This window comes from Protopterus annectens, chromosome 10.part0, assembly GCF_019279795.1.
Source record: "Protopterus annectens isolate FY-2018-M chromosome 10.part0, PAN1.0, whole genome shotgun sequence".
Taxonomy (NCBI): Eukaryota; Metazoa; Chordata; order Ceratodontiformes; family Protopteridae; genus Protopterus; species Protopterus annectens.
This window is the reverse complement of record NC_056744.1, coordinates 1,689,710,062-1,689,724,396: the sequence shown is the minus strand read 5'-3', so window position 1 is coordinate 1,689,724,396 and position 14,335 is coordinate 1,689,710,062. Positions and strand designations below refer to the sequence as shown.

The window sequence follows — 14,335 nt, the reverse complement described above, 5'->3', positions numbered from 1 at the left end:
ACAGGTTACTTTATCAAGGAATGTAGTCTGTCTCTGTAACTCCCAACTGTGGACCTATCCACACGATGGCCAGAGAATAGCCTGTTATTTTTTGTCTGTGCACCACACAGGTCTTTTCACCAATAGAGCAATGGCATTCTTACAGTTGGGTTGCTACCAGTACATGGCTACATCCATTTGTATTTCAGTGTTTTATTCCTACATAAGGGTATGCTTCCGAAATTCCTTCCAAAGCTATTTGCACAGTGTGTAACAGCAGAAAGGCTAATATGCCTCTTTGTTTCTGCCTCTGCCAGACCTCTCAACCAATCAGTGACAAATTTGAACAGAATCAGGGACACTTAAAATATTAGTGCTATTAAGTTGAAACATTGAGAGAATCAGAGCATATGAATTTGATACACCTTTTCTGAAGTAAAAGAAGTGTATAACTCTTAATTATTGTCATTATTCATTAAGTGTAATTCACCACCTTTCTGCCCAAAGTCAGTAGTTTTAGGAGGGATTCAGAGGGACAGAGCAAAAATTTGAGTCAAAATCAGGGACGTCCCTGAAAATTAGGAAAGGTTAAGAGGTATGGCCTCTGCCCTAAACAGATATGCCAGTGTTTGTCCTGCTGTGATAATGTGTGGGGTTGTAAGGTGATGGTGTAACATTATTTCCTGCTAGAATGGCTGCTTCTCTTATCACAGTCATGTAATGTAATCCCACAACTGTTGGTCAACATCCACAGAACAAGTTGTGTGGTATGGTATTCCTAATTTTCCTTTACATTCACTCATTCTGATGCATGATATAATAATTTAAGCACCAACTTAATTTATATCTACCGTGGCTTCGTGGTACTTCATGTTGTGTAGCGTGTGCAAGGTCCGGGGTTTGAGACTTACAGAGGTGTTTTATTTTGTTCCTGAGCAGAACAAGGGACCTCACACACAGAGTGACTAAGGCACTTTTAAGCAGTTGTAAGGGGGATTGCACAATGCCTCACATTGCTTAGCCAAGCGCAAATCCGCTCACTACTGCTTAATAGTGCTTACTCACGCTCACCTTCGCGCCAATTTCTTTGAAAGAAAAGAAAAATGGGGAGATAGGAAAGTGGTCAAAAGGGGCAGAAAGAGGGAAAGACAGTAGGGAAAATAGCTCAGGGTGTGCAGGACGGGTGTAGGGAAGATCCATAGCTGCCCATTTCTTCAACAGCAACAGCTGTGCATATGCAATACATTTGGAGGTAGATATGAACCCTTCAACCCCTGAGAGAGGGGTGAGGACAACAAAGTATGTTGTAATGCCAATTAAATAACATTTCAAGTGTCCAGTGGACATCTGTGCAAAATGGGCAGCTATGTATGGGGCATAATTTTTTTTTTTGGGAATAGATTGCACTTTTTTTTTTCAGGTGAAAGTGGAATATGGGGTAGGGGAAGTAGGTATATTTGGGGAGGTAAACAGACCAGACAAACAAGACGCATACAGGGGCGGTATATGACATGTGGTGGGTGAACACCTTTGACGGAGGGGGATGTTTGGAAATCGCAAGCCCATGAGCCCCCAGATGGAAACAGCGGGACTTGGGTCCCCACCCATGGGCAGTCACCACTGCACCTTCACGGTCCAGAAGGTGGCTGTGCTTGGGGCTGTGTAGGAGGGGCAGGCTGACCCATGAGTTGCGCCACTCAGGCCTCAAGCTGGCATAGAGATTCTGCAACAGAACGTTCAATCTCTCTATGCACTACAGCCCGGAGCCTACAAAGGGTGATAGGTGCCTTTCCCCCCACGCTTGCACGGGGGGCAGAGCCCCATCACCTGCAGTGCTTCCACCCGAAGGTGGCACAGGGCCAACGGAGGAGGAGGTCCCAGGCTGGGCACCGGATCTGCTAGTGCCAGGTGCCATGGCCAGCTGAGGTAGGACAGGTGGGTCCGCTAGGACCGGCCTTCCCATACAAACTATGTTTTGGAGAGTTTAATAAAGATATGGGTTAGTAACAGTCAACGGCATTCCCAGTTAGTTATAACAGCATGCAGAAGTATTACCATTAACCCACACCAGATTTTCAACAGTTGAAAAGCAAGCATAACACATGCATATATAGAACAATAGTGGACATTACAACAGCATGCAGGTTTAATTGATGGCAACAGGCCACCAATATTGTGGTATTTTAATAGGGCACATGCATAAAAATAAATGCAAATATTTATAAACCAATAGGACATATGTCCCAACAAATGTTTTGAGATTAGACATACCGATTGAGGTGTGGAATTGCATTTTTTATGCACATACAGTAGGGTGGAAAAAGACAGCTCAATTAACAACTTGCATATCCTTCTAGTTTTTACTACATTCCTATTAACTGCAGTTATATGTCCCTTACATGTATTATTACACTACCCAATGTCCTTACATCGTGTAATTTGATTTTGCTAGATCATTATATACATGAGCTGTATCTTACATACAAACTGTCCAAGATGCACATGTGAGCAATTCTCAAAATATGTTGCAGTAACACACACTACTGCTAAGATGGTACACTGACAGCTCTACTTTCATATAATTATTTACATATGTTCAGGTGAAAGTATCAGTTATATGTTGACAGCTCCCTACATTTCTGGTAGCACACTGACATTTCTGGGGAACACAATACCAAGCTACTCATGTGCCAGATTAACCTGTACATGCTGGGGCATGAACCAACAGTTGAGGGCTGTAAATACGCATACAAGCTACTGGCACTCCCTTCATCCATGTTATATGGGCCTACCCAAGTATGGGTTGACACTGCTTAATACAACACTACTATTTGTAGAATGCAACAGTACAACAACATATCAAAGAAAATGACACAGACGCACTCCATGAATCATACATTTATTAAAGGATTATTACACCTTTATTTATTGGGTTAAAAGACTTTTTGAAGGCTCTCTCATTTACTTTATATAACAGTACATACAGAATAATTACTAACCTGCCTCATGACGCAGCCTTTCTTCATGGGCTTGCAGGTTCATAGCCCGATCACCTGCAGCTGTGAAGTAAATGCAGTGATATTGAGACATACCTATCCATAGTATAGACAAGCATGGCAATTCTTAACTACTTAATACAATGGCTACTTACTCAGTACTGGGGCACTGGGCATCGTATGGGATTCCTGGATCCACCGGTCCAGTTCATCACCCCTATGCCGCTTCAGGTCAGAATAATGGTGCCTGACCTGCGCACCAGTCTGAGGAACACCAGTGGCACTGGTGAGATCATGGGCAAGACTGTTCCAGGCCTCCGTTTTATATTGGGTACCTTGGTACTGGCCCTGCAGGAGTCTTTCTTCATGTTTGCGGACGAGGAGCCAAACCATAATTTTGGACTCCTGGATGCCCCAGTGTTACGCTCTAAACCGAGTGCCTTCACCTACACCAGCCATGCTGACTGCAGAAGGAAGCTACAACTAGTTATAGCAAGTATTTCCGCCTGTGAAGATTAAATATGCCTCATTTCCCGCACTTATTTGTGATTGGCTAGTTTTGGAGAAGCTCAGCTGTGGGCACGCCTAAGCTCAGCTGTGGGCACGCCTGCTTAGCTGATGTTGGCAATGTTTAAAATCCCTTTGATAGATATGTCTCTGTTGAAAGTGCATGTTTGTCAAATGCTTTCATGGCTTAGTGGTTACGTACTATGGAGTATAGTGCACAGTATCTTGAGTTCGAGCCCTGTCACTGCTTTTTATTTTCCTGCTGGGCAGAACTGACTGGTTAAGGAACAGTAAAGCAGGTGCGAGTGTGTTTACCCGACATTGCTTGATGTTGCACTGGTTAGCACGGAGTTGAGCAAAGGTAATCAGCTGTAACGTGCGGTGAAACTGTGTTACTCCTCCTTAGTATAGCGCAGTTACACGCAAATATTTTTCAATATGCTCAATACTGGTAAAATGCAGTTAGCAGTGCTTTATATTGCTTAAAATAAGGTACTCATGCCTCAGAATGCATAAACATTTCACCTTCATATATATAATTCATGCACTACTAAATTTAACATTTCAATGCTTTTTACAAAACTTACACATAAAAAATGTCTGGAAATGTTTTTGTATACAGATTTCACACAGAAAATGGAACATGCAGTAGTGGGACTCGAACCGGGAATGCCTCCTTTTTGTGTGACAGCTCTAACCACTACGCTATTGCTATGTTGCATAATTTGCATATATTTTTCTTATTATCATCTTCGGGTGTCTAAGCTGCTGTAACTATAGTTAAGCAATGGGCAAACCCGCGCAACTACGGGCAGCTATATCGGAAGAAAAAAAAAATAATTCTTTTTATTTTTTATTCTGTTAGTTGTTGAACATATGGGGGAGTGTAGTGTTACACTGTACACATGTGAGCGGACTCGCTCATTTAAATGTGAAGTTGCGGCATTTCTTCATTGCAGGGGCATGGATATTTGGACTGCTCGGCAGTCCGACACGCCCCCTAAACTCGTCCACAATCCATGTAAGCTTTGGAGTTGAGGCAGCGCGCCCTCATTAATATGCATGGAGCACTGCCATCATACTCTTGCACTGGCACTTCCGTGCAAGACTAATCTAGTCTTACACGGAAGATTAGTAAACCCGTGGGATAGTCTTCCAGTCAAAAATCATCAAATGACTAATTAATTTTAACAATGAGATCAATGAGGTATGCAAGTAAGGAAGCTGTCACCCTAACCTGACATCCAGAGATCTCACAGTTAGTACAGGTTGAGGCATTTAATGTTTTGTTCTGAATGAGTTTTTTCGACATGTCAGGAAACTAATTTTGTTGTTTTTCTAGCATCTCAGTTCTAAATAAGTTTATTTCAACATGTTGGGAGTTGACAAGGTTTGCCTTGATGTAAAGCCACTGATCAGTTTTGGGCAAATGAACAGAACAAATTAAGTAAAAAAACAAATAAAAGTAATTAAAAAATAAGCACATTACTGTATATGATTTAAACTGCTGGTACTTTATCTGAAATGTTTCTTATGTCAGCTGCAAACCCAGTCTTTCACGTTCCAAAATGAAAGACATGCAATAGCAAAAATTAAAAGTGGACTTACTGACAGAACTCCATTAGTTTTGTGTTTTCCATGTTCTGAGGTGTCACCCGACACCGATTCCTCTGTGGTTGCCAGATTATCTGTGTCATTTCTCTCTCCCAGAATGTCTACTTCTTTTCTGGTTTCCAAGTTAGTATCAGGCACTGCTGAGTGGATTTCTGTAACAGTTTTAATGCATTCAAGATTTTCTTCTAGCTCTTTCAGGATTTCTGATGCTTTGCTGTAAAGTTTTTGAAGGAGTTTTTGTTCCTTGTCATGGAGAAACTGGTGCAGTTTTACAAACTCTTCTGCAATGTATTTTTCTAAATTAACAGCATGTTCCTGGGAAACAAGTAATACAGATAAGAACAAGTCAACTTGCTATACATTATCATACCACAGTACCACTTATGTCCATATATTTACCTTGCATGACAGAATAAATAAACTCCCTGGAACAGAGACAGAGAAGATGACTGCAAAACTAGTGACATAGTTAAAGGGAGGGTTTGTCTTAATGGTTAAGGTGCTAACCTCACAAATACAAGGTAAAGGGTTTGAGTCTGACCTCTAGTTATTGTCTAGGCTTATAAAAATCTACAGTCTGGTAGCAAGTATTTACCTATGAACCCAGGAATTATGAACCTAACTTAGCCCATCAGTGCAGCTGGAAGGGAGAAATGTGAAGCCATCACAATGCTCTATGGAGAAATGAGAGTAGAGACTCAAGTACATAGATGACCCTTAGTCTATATCAATAATTAGTGTAATGCAAGAGCTGTGTGTTCAGAGGGAGGCGAAGCTGGATCTGAAAAAAAAAAAAAAAAAAAAAAAGATAAGGTAAGCCCCCACACTGTCTGCCTCTATATCAGACTGACTTCTTCTACCGACTCCTGGTACTTTAAGATGATTAAACTGATTTTCAGGAATTATGGGGAGCAAAGAGACCATATTCTTAGAAGGAAGAAGTTTTCTGCTGCAAGGTAAAATGTGGGCTCAGTCCTCTAGGCCGTCCTGTATCTGTTCATTGTACAGAAGTTAGGAGGAACCACGGTGGCTAGGACATATCCAGGGTCACAACAGTAGAGAAAGTGACACCAATTAGGTTATACCATCATACATAATGGGCCACATTACAAAATACTTCTGTAGGTCCGTTTAGAAAGGTAGGCCTTACACTGAATTAAGTTACTTAGACCGAGAGCAGATCTTTCATAATCTGGTCACCAGTGTAGGGTTGTTTATAGACAGAGCTTACATCAAAGTCAGTCACTCACTCGGAGAGCAAGTCTTTTGGAATCAGATCCACAGTGTAAGCCTGTTTACAAATAGGCCTTACACCGATGAAAGTTACTTATACTGAGAAAAAGTCTTTCAGAATCAAGACAGACTTGTATCAGGCCAACTCCCTTGCAGAGCAAGTCTTTAAGAATCAGGCCCAATAAGCTAAGTAGGGCTGCCAAAGACAAAGCTTGATTCTACAATGTGAAAATCAGTGAATGCAAACACTGCAACAGTTGTGCAGTGATTTAGTCCCAGCATCCAATAAGAAAGTACAGTTGTGTAAAATCTAACCACAACAGTAGATAAACATCTATTCACTGTTGCAGTATTCTTTACATAAGGGATCTCCGGCCAAGGAAAGCCCAACATCTGGGCAGTACACCTTAGTCTTTAGTTCTTATACACATCATACGTCACATGTATGCTCCCCACACAAGAGTAGGGCATAAAGGTGACGTATGCACACACACTCAGAACTGAAAATGCCCCAGAAGGAGAATGCCCACAGGGACAAGGAAAATATGCACATCCAGGGGAAGATCAGCCCCTTGGCTAGAAAGGCTAGACAAGGACAAGGCTGAAGGGGGTAGCAGGGAGGGAATGAATACTACAACAGTGACGAGAAGGCCATTTACAGTCATGGTAAGATTGTACACAATTGTTCTATGTCCTTCCATCTCACTACTGAAATATTCTTTAGTACAGGCGTGCAAGAGGAAGGTACAGAAGAGCCCTTTACAAATCCATGCAGGATAGCCCTGGCAAAGCCTGCCTGGCCCTTGAAATAACATCCAACTTGTAATGCTCAGTGAAAGTTTGAACAGAGGACCAAGTAGCAACCTCAAGGATGGAACTGGCATCCAGACTAAAAAAAAAAAAAAAAGTACCAGAGGAGGCAATTTTCCTAGTAGATTGCAACTTCACTGAAGAGGAAATATATTTTCCATGTAAAGAATAACAAAACATGACCACAGAAATCCAGGAGGAGATGGTTTGATTAGAAAGTGCCAAACACAAAGTCCTGAGATGAAAGGAAACAAAAATATGTGCATATTTGTGAATAACTTTAGTTTTATCCAAAAATTATCTGAGCTGTCTATGCAAATCCAAGGTGTGAAGAACCTTCTCAATGGCAGAATGTAAAGAAGAAAAAAGGAGGAAGATGAATAGACTGATTAGGGGATGATTCACTGATCGCCTTGGGCATAAAAGGATTCATACTAAGAAACTCCTGTATCCGTGGAAAACTAAGAAAGGAGGAATAGCCATGAGAGCCTGAAGTTCAGACACTCTCTTAGCTGAGGTGAGAACCGAACACAGTGTGGTAAGCAAGCTGAAGAAGAAGTAGGCTCAAAAGGAGCTGAATTAATTTTTTCAATACAACATTGTGTCCCAGGAAGGAGGAATAGGTTTTCTCAGGAGGCCTGATATGAAGGATGCCTTTAAGAAATTTCTTGACCTCAAACCTAGAGGACAGAGGAGGAGTCAAGGGCAGACAGCAAAAATTGCTGACAGGTGAGCTTTGACTGAAGAATATGCCAACCCAGCATGGAACAGATCACACAAATTAAGAGAGAACCAGAGCAGCCTCCATAGATTGGAGACCCTAATGGCGAGAAAGGCACCACTCAGAATCTCCTCAATTTGGATTTCCTGGTAGTGGGTTTACTGGCCTCCTACAGATCCCAAAGCATGTCCTCAGAAAAAGTGCCTAAAAGGGATCAAAAGACTATCACCCTTGGTATAATTTGAAGAGTGGACAAGTCAGGGTGGATGGTTGACCCCTTGTGCGAGAAGATCCACCCGGTGAGGTAACTTGTGGTGATTCCCTGTGGCCCACTGAGAAAGAAGAGGGAACCAGTGATGTCCTTCTATTCCTATGTTGCAGTATTCTTGTGGGGATTTCCTGCCCTCAGGTGACTCGTACGCTGGCTCCTATACAAAAGCTTCAGCTTGGCTGTTGCAGCTGCGTGAGACATCACATGTAAGGCCATAAACTAGGGCCCTTAAATGTGACGTCTGTACGCATAATCCTCAGAACTTTTCAGCCACAGACGACTGACGGATTGTTTGTTCGCTCCTTCACATCAGACATCTCAATAAAGCTAAGTAACCCGTTGGAGTTTTTCTCTTCATATTCCTTTGTTGTTGCTTAGGCTTGGTTTGTTGTAGCAATTTATAGCCAATGTCAGGTAAAAAGGGTAAATGCCAATGCTGGTGCGAGATAACCCAAAAAGACTCTCATGATCTGTGTTTTTTTGCTTAAGCCAGGAGCACGACCATACTGCTTGCTCCATTTGTCAATCATTTGTGCCAAAGTCCCTACACAGCTGTCTGGCCACGCTTAACCTCTATTTAGAAAATCAGCACCTTAAGCTGTTAGCTCTAAGGAAGGATCTGCCTCAGAGGCCACATCAGAATCTCCACACAAGAAGAACAAGTTTCCTAGGTCTTCCTCGCCTGCCACTCCATTACCTGACGTCCTGCCAGCTGCCAATTTAGGAGCTGATGGATGCCCAGCAGATCCATCTACTTCAACGATTACCTTTGTGGAATCCATTGCTTAGCCGGCAACCGGAACTTCCCTGGAGACAACCCAGACCCTGACTACCGTCGAGGTTGAGGGGGAACCAGAATCTTCTGAGCCTCCAACCAGGATCCTGCCTTCGTTTACGGTTCCTACCAGACCGGATTCCAGGCCTGCTCAAACGTCTATCCCAGCAAAAAAAAAAAAAAAAAACTAAGTATGCCTCTCCCACTGCAGAAGGCCTACCTGACTGGCAGGCCTTCACCTCTTCCCTGATGCAGGCCTTTATGGCCCTTAAGCCTTCAGCCTTATCCTCCACTACTCTACCTTTGCTCAGCCCTAGACCTGCTTCAGCCTCTTCCTACCCCCCAACATCTCAGGTTTTGGAAAAGAGCATGATTCATTCTTTTCCTCCTCTGAGGACTCTATATGTTGCACCTCCCAAGTTGCTTCATCCCAGGAGTATTATTCTCCTGATGAGGAATCTATAGAGGGAGATTCACCCAGAGAATATCACGTTTGGTGAGACTACCAGCAAAAATTAAAGACTACTTCAAATGCGATACCTCACAAATGTCAGTTACTCAAAATAGGTATTTTGAGCTTCTGCAAGTAGAACCCCCTCCCCTTCTGCTGTTCCACCCGTTCTGCCTGCATACCTGGATGCCTTCAATTCTGCATCTAAGTCTCCAGACTCACAGCCACCTGCCCCCCAAGCAACCAGGTCACTTTTACTAGGTGCCTGATGAGCAGAAATTCTTAGTCAAACCACCTTTAGCAGACTCAGCAGTGATTGCCACCTACCCTGACAAGCAATCCAGACTCCTTCCCTCTGCCTCACTCCTACCCACTGATAAAGATAGCAAATCTATGGAAAGGATTGGAAAGAAGGTGTACAGCTCCTCCACTTTGGCCTTCAGAGCCATTAACTATCAGACACATATGACTAAATATGTTCTGGACTTGGTCTCTCAAGCCTCTTCCATGCTGGCCACTATCCCTTACTGCCCCATTAAGATGGGCATCACCTCCAAACTTTCTCTGGCTACACAAGTAGCCAGGCACTCAGTTAGATGCAGCTATGATGCTGCTGAAGCATCTGCTTGCTTTGCAGCATATGCTTCAGTTCTCAGAAGATACTCCTGACTGAGACTTCAAAATCTCCCAGAAGACTTTAAATCAAAGATCTTGGATGCCCCCCCCCCCCCGGACCACAATTTCCTTTTTAAAAATCTGCAAGAAAAAAAGTAAAGAATTACAGGACATTAAACATTTACTAGTGTCCCCATTTCCAACTACTACACAGTGTGGGTGATAAATTTTTGACTGATCCCATTCAGATACGACTACTGAGAAGAGGTGCTTTCAGTCCTGAGGAAGGCCAGGAAACCTACAACAATAGAATCATACCTAGCTAAATGGAAAAGATTTACTAAATGGTGTCTAGACAAGGAAAGGGACCCTTGCACTGCTGATCCCCCTTAGCTCTTAGGTGTATGTGTCAACTGATAACAAGTAGACTTTCCTATTATTCAGTGGAAGTACACCTTTCCACAATATCAGCCTGCTTGCCTCTAGACTCTCTCCTGCTAGCCAGGCTCTATGTAAAACTCTTCCTTAAAGGGGTGTTACACATTAGACCTCCAAAAAAGCCTAGCCCTCTGCCCTGGGACCTTAACTTCATCAAGGAAAAGCTTACCCAACACCCATTTGAACCCAATGGGTCAGCCTCCCTTCAAATGTGTACATGGAAAACAGTGCTACTAGTGGCTATCACCCCAGTCAGAAGGGTTTCAGAGCTACAAGCCTTACATTCCACAAGGACAGGGTAACCCTGAGAACCAACCCCCCCTTTATGCCCAAGGTGGTCAGCAATTGGTCATTAAACCAATCTATTCACCTCCCCACCTTCTTTCCCTCTCCCACCAATAAAGGGGAGAGGATACTTCACTCACTGGATGTACACAGATAACTAAGACTTTACCTGGACAAAACAAAATCCATTAGAAAAACAAACCATCACATGCTAGACCAGGAAGGCCATCTGTCTTTGCTACTCCCACCATGGGAAAAGTCCCGCAGTGGGAGTAAAAGCCCATTCCACCAGAGCAAGGGCCACCTCCAAGGCTTTCCTAAAAGGTCTAGACACATCTTCCATTATGGAATCAGCTACATGGTCTACTATCCACACTTTTACCAAGCACCACAAGCTAGACCAGTTCTCCAGAGCAAGTGCAGGATTCGCCAGGGCAATCCTACAGGGCTTTGTAGAATCTTCTTCTGCATCCACCACCCTTTCATCCAACTAAGTTGTGGTATTCTCCCACAATAAGAATACTGCAACATAGGAATAGAAGGACATAGAATAGTTGTGCAAAATTACCATAACCACAGATGTCCTTCCCTTCCATGTTGCAATATTCCTTTCCACCCACCATTAACCCCCTCATCATTCTCTTTTGCATTCCAACATGTCCCTAGGTAATAATCATCATACACCTTTCACGTTGGACTTCAGAAGGACCCCAGGGTCTCATACCTGACACCACTGGCACATCTTCCTGCTGGGCTTTCTACTCTACCTGCTGAGCTTCAAGTTCGGAGAATTGTGCATACAGACATCACATTTAAGGCCCCTGGTTTATGGCCTTATGTGTGATGTTCCATGCAGCTGCAACAGCCAAGCTGAAGCTTTTGTATAGGAGCCAACATGAGGGCAGGAAATCCCCACAACAAGAATACTGCAACATGGAAGAGAAGGATATCTATGTTTATAGTAAGAATTTACACAGCAATTTCTATCTGGGCCAAAGGGGAGTCACCAGCGAGATTTTGGGAGTGTCCTGCTAGAGCTTTTGAAAGACTCGTGGCAAAAGGAATGGGAGGGATGGCATGCGGAAACACCCCCTTCCAAAGAAAAGACAGGGTGTCCACCTTCCAAGCCAGAGGACTTGGGAATGAAACAAAGAGAGAGAAAGTTATCTGATCAGAGTGGAGGCAAAAATATCTACCTGAGGAATATCCCACCAATGGGCAATGTCCGGGGACACATCCGTGAAACAATCATTCGTGAACTCGTGTACTGGACCTGCTCAAGGAGACTGCCATTAGATGTGCTCAGAGTTACTTGATACTGATAGCTAGATCCCAGGATCTGCAGGATAGTCTGCAAAGTAGATAGGACTTTTGTGCCCCCTTCCTTGTTGACATGCTACATCACTGTGGTGAAACATTTTGAGGAGCTAAGGATAAAAGAGGGAATGAAAAGCCTTGAGCCAGAAGCAGAGCCCTCATCTCCTTTACACTGGATGAGGTCGGACCTCTGATGAGGAGATAAGAGACCCTGAAAGAGGAGACATGAGACCATGAAACTTAAGGAAGTGACAGTAAGCACCCCACCCCCTGACTGAGGCATCTGTAAAGAGCTCCTAAGGTAGAAATGGAACTTGAAAAGGAAGCCCTGCGTTGAGTCTAAGTTGAGGACTCCACCACTGAAGCTCAAGTTTGAGACAGGGAAGGAAATGTACCAGGAAATTCATGGGGTGGCAATGTTGAAACCACAGTGAGTTGAGGTACCACTGAAGTTTCCTCATATGCAGCATGGTGAAAGGGTGCATGGGAATGGTGGAAGCATCTGAGAACCCTGAGAAATTCCCTGGCCGTGATAGCCACCAGAGTAAGAAGGGTTGAAAAAAGGCATTTAGAGACAGAGCTTTAGAGGCAGGTAGAGATGCCAGCATGGGGGCTTCCTGAAATCTACAGCAGAGGGAATATAATCCTGAGAAGGTGTCAGAACCAATTTCTAAAAGTTTAGGATGAATCACAGACAACAGGGAAGTAGTACACCTGAGATCTTGAAGCAGAGTATGGGGGGAAAGGAGCTTGAATAAGCAAATCATCTAGACAGAGAAAGATCTGAATTCCTCAAACCCTCAAAAAGCAATGACAGGATCAAGGCATTTGGAGAATATCCTGGGGGCAGCAGGAAGGCCAAAGGGCAAATCAGAGAAATGGAAATGCAAAGAAGAGACCAAGAAACAAAAAAAATCATGAAGAGAGGATGGATGGAGATGTGAACATTTTAAAGGGGGGGTGGCATAATCGTTAAGGTGTTCACCTTACAGACACAAGGTGCAAGGTTTGATTCTCACTTGGGGTAACTGGCTAGGCTTAAAATGGCCCACAAGGGCAGTTAGCCTAGTACTAAACTATGAACCTATGAACATACAAATCCTTGAGATCCAGAGAGACCAGAAAGATCTGGGATAAAACAAAATGAAATAATGTTTGCAAAGATAACATCTGAAAGGAAGGAATCTTGAGAAAGGAAATACCCATAACTGGTTTCAAAGTACCCTCCTTTCATGGGATCAAAAACATTGTGGCGTAAAGTCACTTCCATACTTGGGACTTTTTACAGAGCTTTTCGCGCTGGGCTTCCACTGCAAATGGGTCTTTGGGCCAGTGGTCAACAAATGTCAACAAAACAAAACAAAAAGCATGGCTTGAATGGTTCCCCGAGACAAAAGAAAGTGAAGAACCTATCAGAAATGAGAGGAATATTCTAGAGGAGGTTAAGGAATGCATGAAAAGGGAGGAAGGGACTTCCAAACCATGAAATCTCCCTAACAGATAATGAACAGAACCCAAGAGCCTGAAGTGAGCTGAAGCAAATTTGGAAGGGAGTGGCAGATGAAGGGACAAGGGAACCTTGGTGAAGGCAGGAGGAAGCAAACTGTCAAAAATAACTCAGCTTATCCTGGAAAGGAAGTTTCTGGAGGCAGAAGTCTGAGTAGACTTAGCAGGCGGCACTCACCTAGATCCCTTCTTGCCCTTAGTAAGAGGGAGAGGTTGCCTATGAACAAAAGCACACTTGGAGGGATAATTCCCCTGAAATTTGGGAATAGGGAAAAAATATACATTTGAGCTAATGCAAGTCTTCTGAAGTCTCTCCAAGACAAGTGTAAAGTTCAGCTGCAACAGAACCAAAAATATTTTTCTTTTACAGAGGAGTATCCAAAAATTTGGCCTTAATGTCATCAGGCAAAGTCTGAAGAGGAAGCCACAAAGAACATCTAATAACTGAACCAAAGGCAGCAGCCTTGGAAGAGGAATCAGCTGCATCATAGCTACATCTGATTGGGTGGCAGGCAACTTGAGAAGTACAGCCCAGCAAGGAAAGGGCCAAAGCCTTCCTCTCAGAGTTAGGAAGGGCATAAACCATGTTAGAAACCTGAGAAATGAGGGCTAAAACATACCTGGTCATTTCAGGTAGCCAATGGCCCAAAAGGATAAACTGGCAGAAGAGCAAAATTTTTTTGCACAGTCTTTCCATAGCCCTACTACCCTTATCAGCTTGGCAGAGGGCAACTGTACAGCTAATCAGAGGTGATTGACACTACAGAAGGGTCAGCAGAAGGACATTTATAAAGAAATTTGTGTTCCTCAGGCACTT

At 43.4% G+C, this 14,335-nt stretch overlaps 3 protein-coding genes across 3 annotated transcripts in view; all 3 read right to left on the bottom strand.

The window, feature by feature from the left end:
• LOC122814430 (zinc finger imprinted 2-like) overlaps nt 1-14,335 on the bottom strand; it is a 1,129,715-nt gene that overhangs the window by 501,645 nt on the left and 613,735 nt on the right. The window lies entirely within an intron of this gene.
• Nucleotides 1-14,335, bottom strand: part of LOC122813903 (zinc finger protein 436-like) — a 923,997-nt gene that overhangs the window by 358,712 nt on the left and 550,950 nt on the right. The gene's annotated exons all lie outside the window — the stretch shown is intronic.
• The window catches only part of LOC122813908 (tripartite motif-containing protein 15-like), a 373,209-nt gene that overhangs the window by 315,826 nt on the left and 43,048 nt on the right, over nt 1-14,335 (bottom strand). Inside the window, exon 3 of the mRNA XM_044086454.1 lies at nt 5,091-5,411. Within this exon, the coding sequence (XP_043942389.1) occupies nt 5,091-5,411 (321 nt within the window). The remainder of the gene's footprint in view (nt 1-5,090; nt 5,412-14,335) is intronic.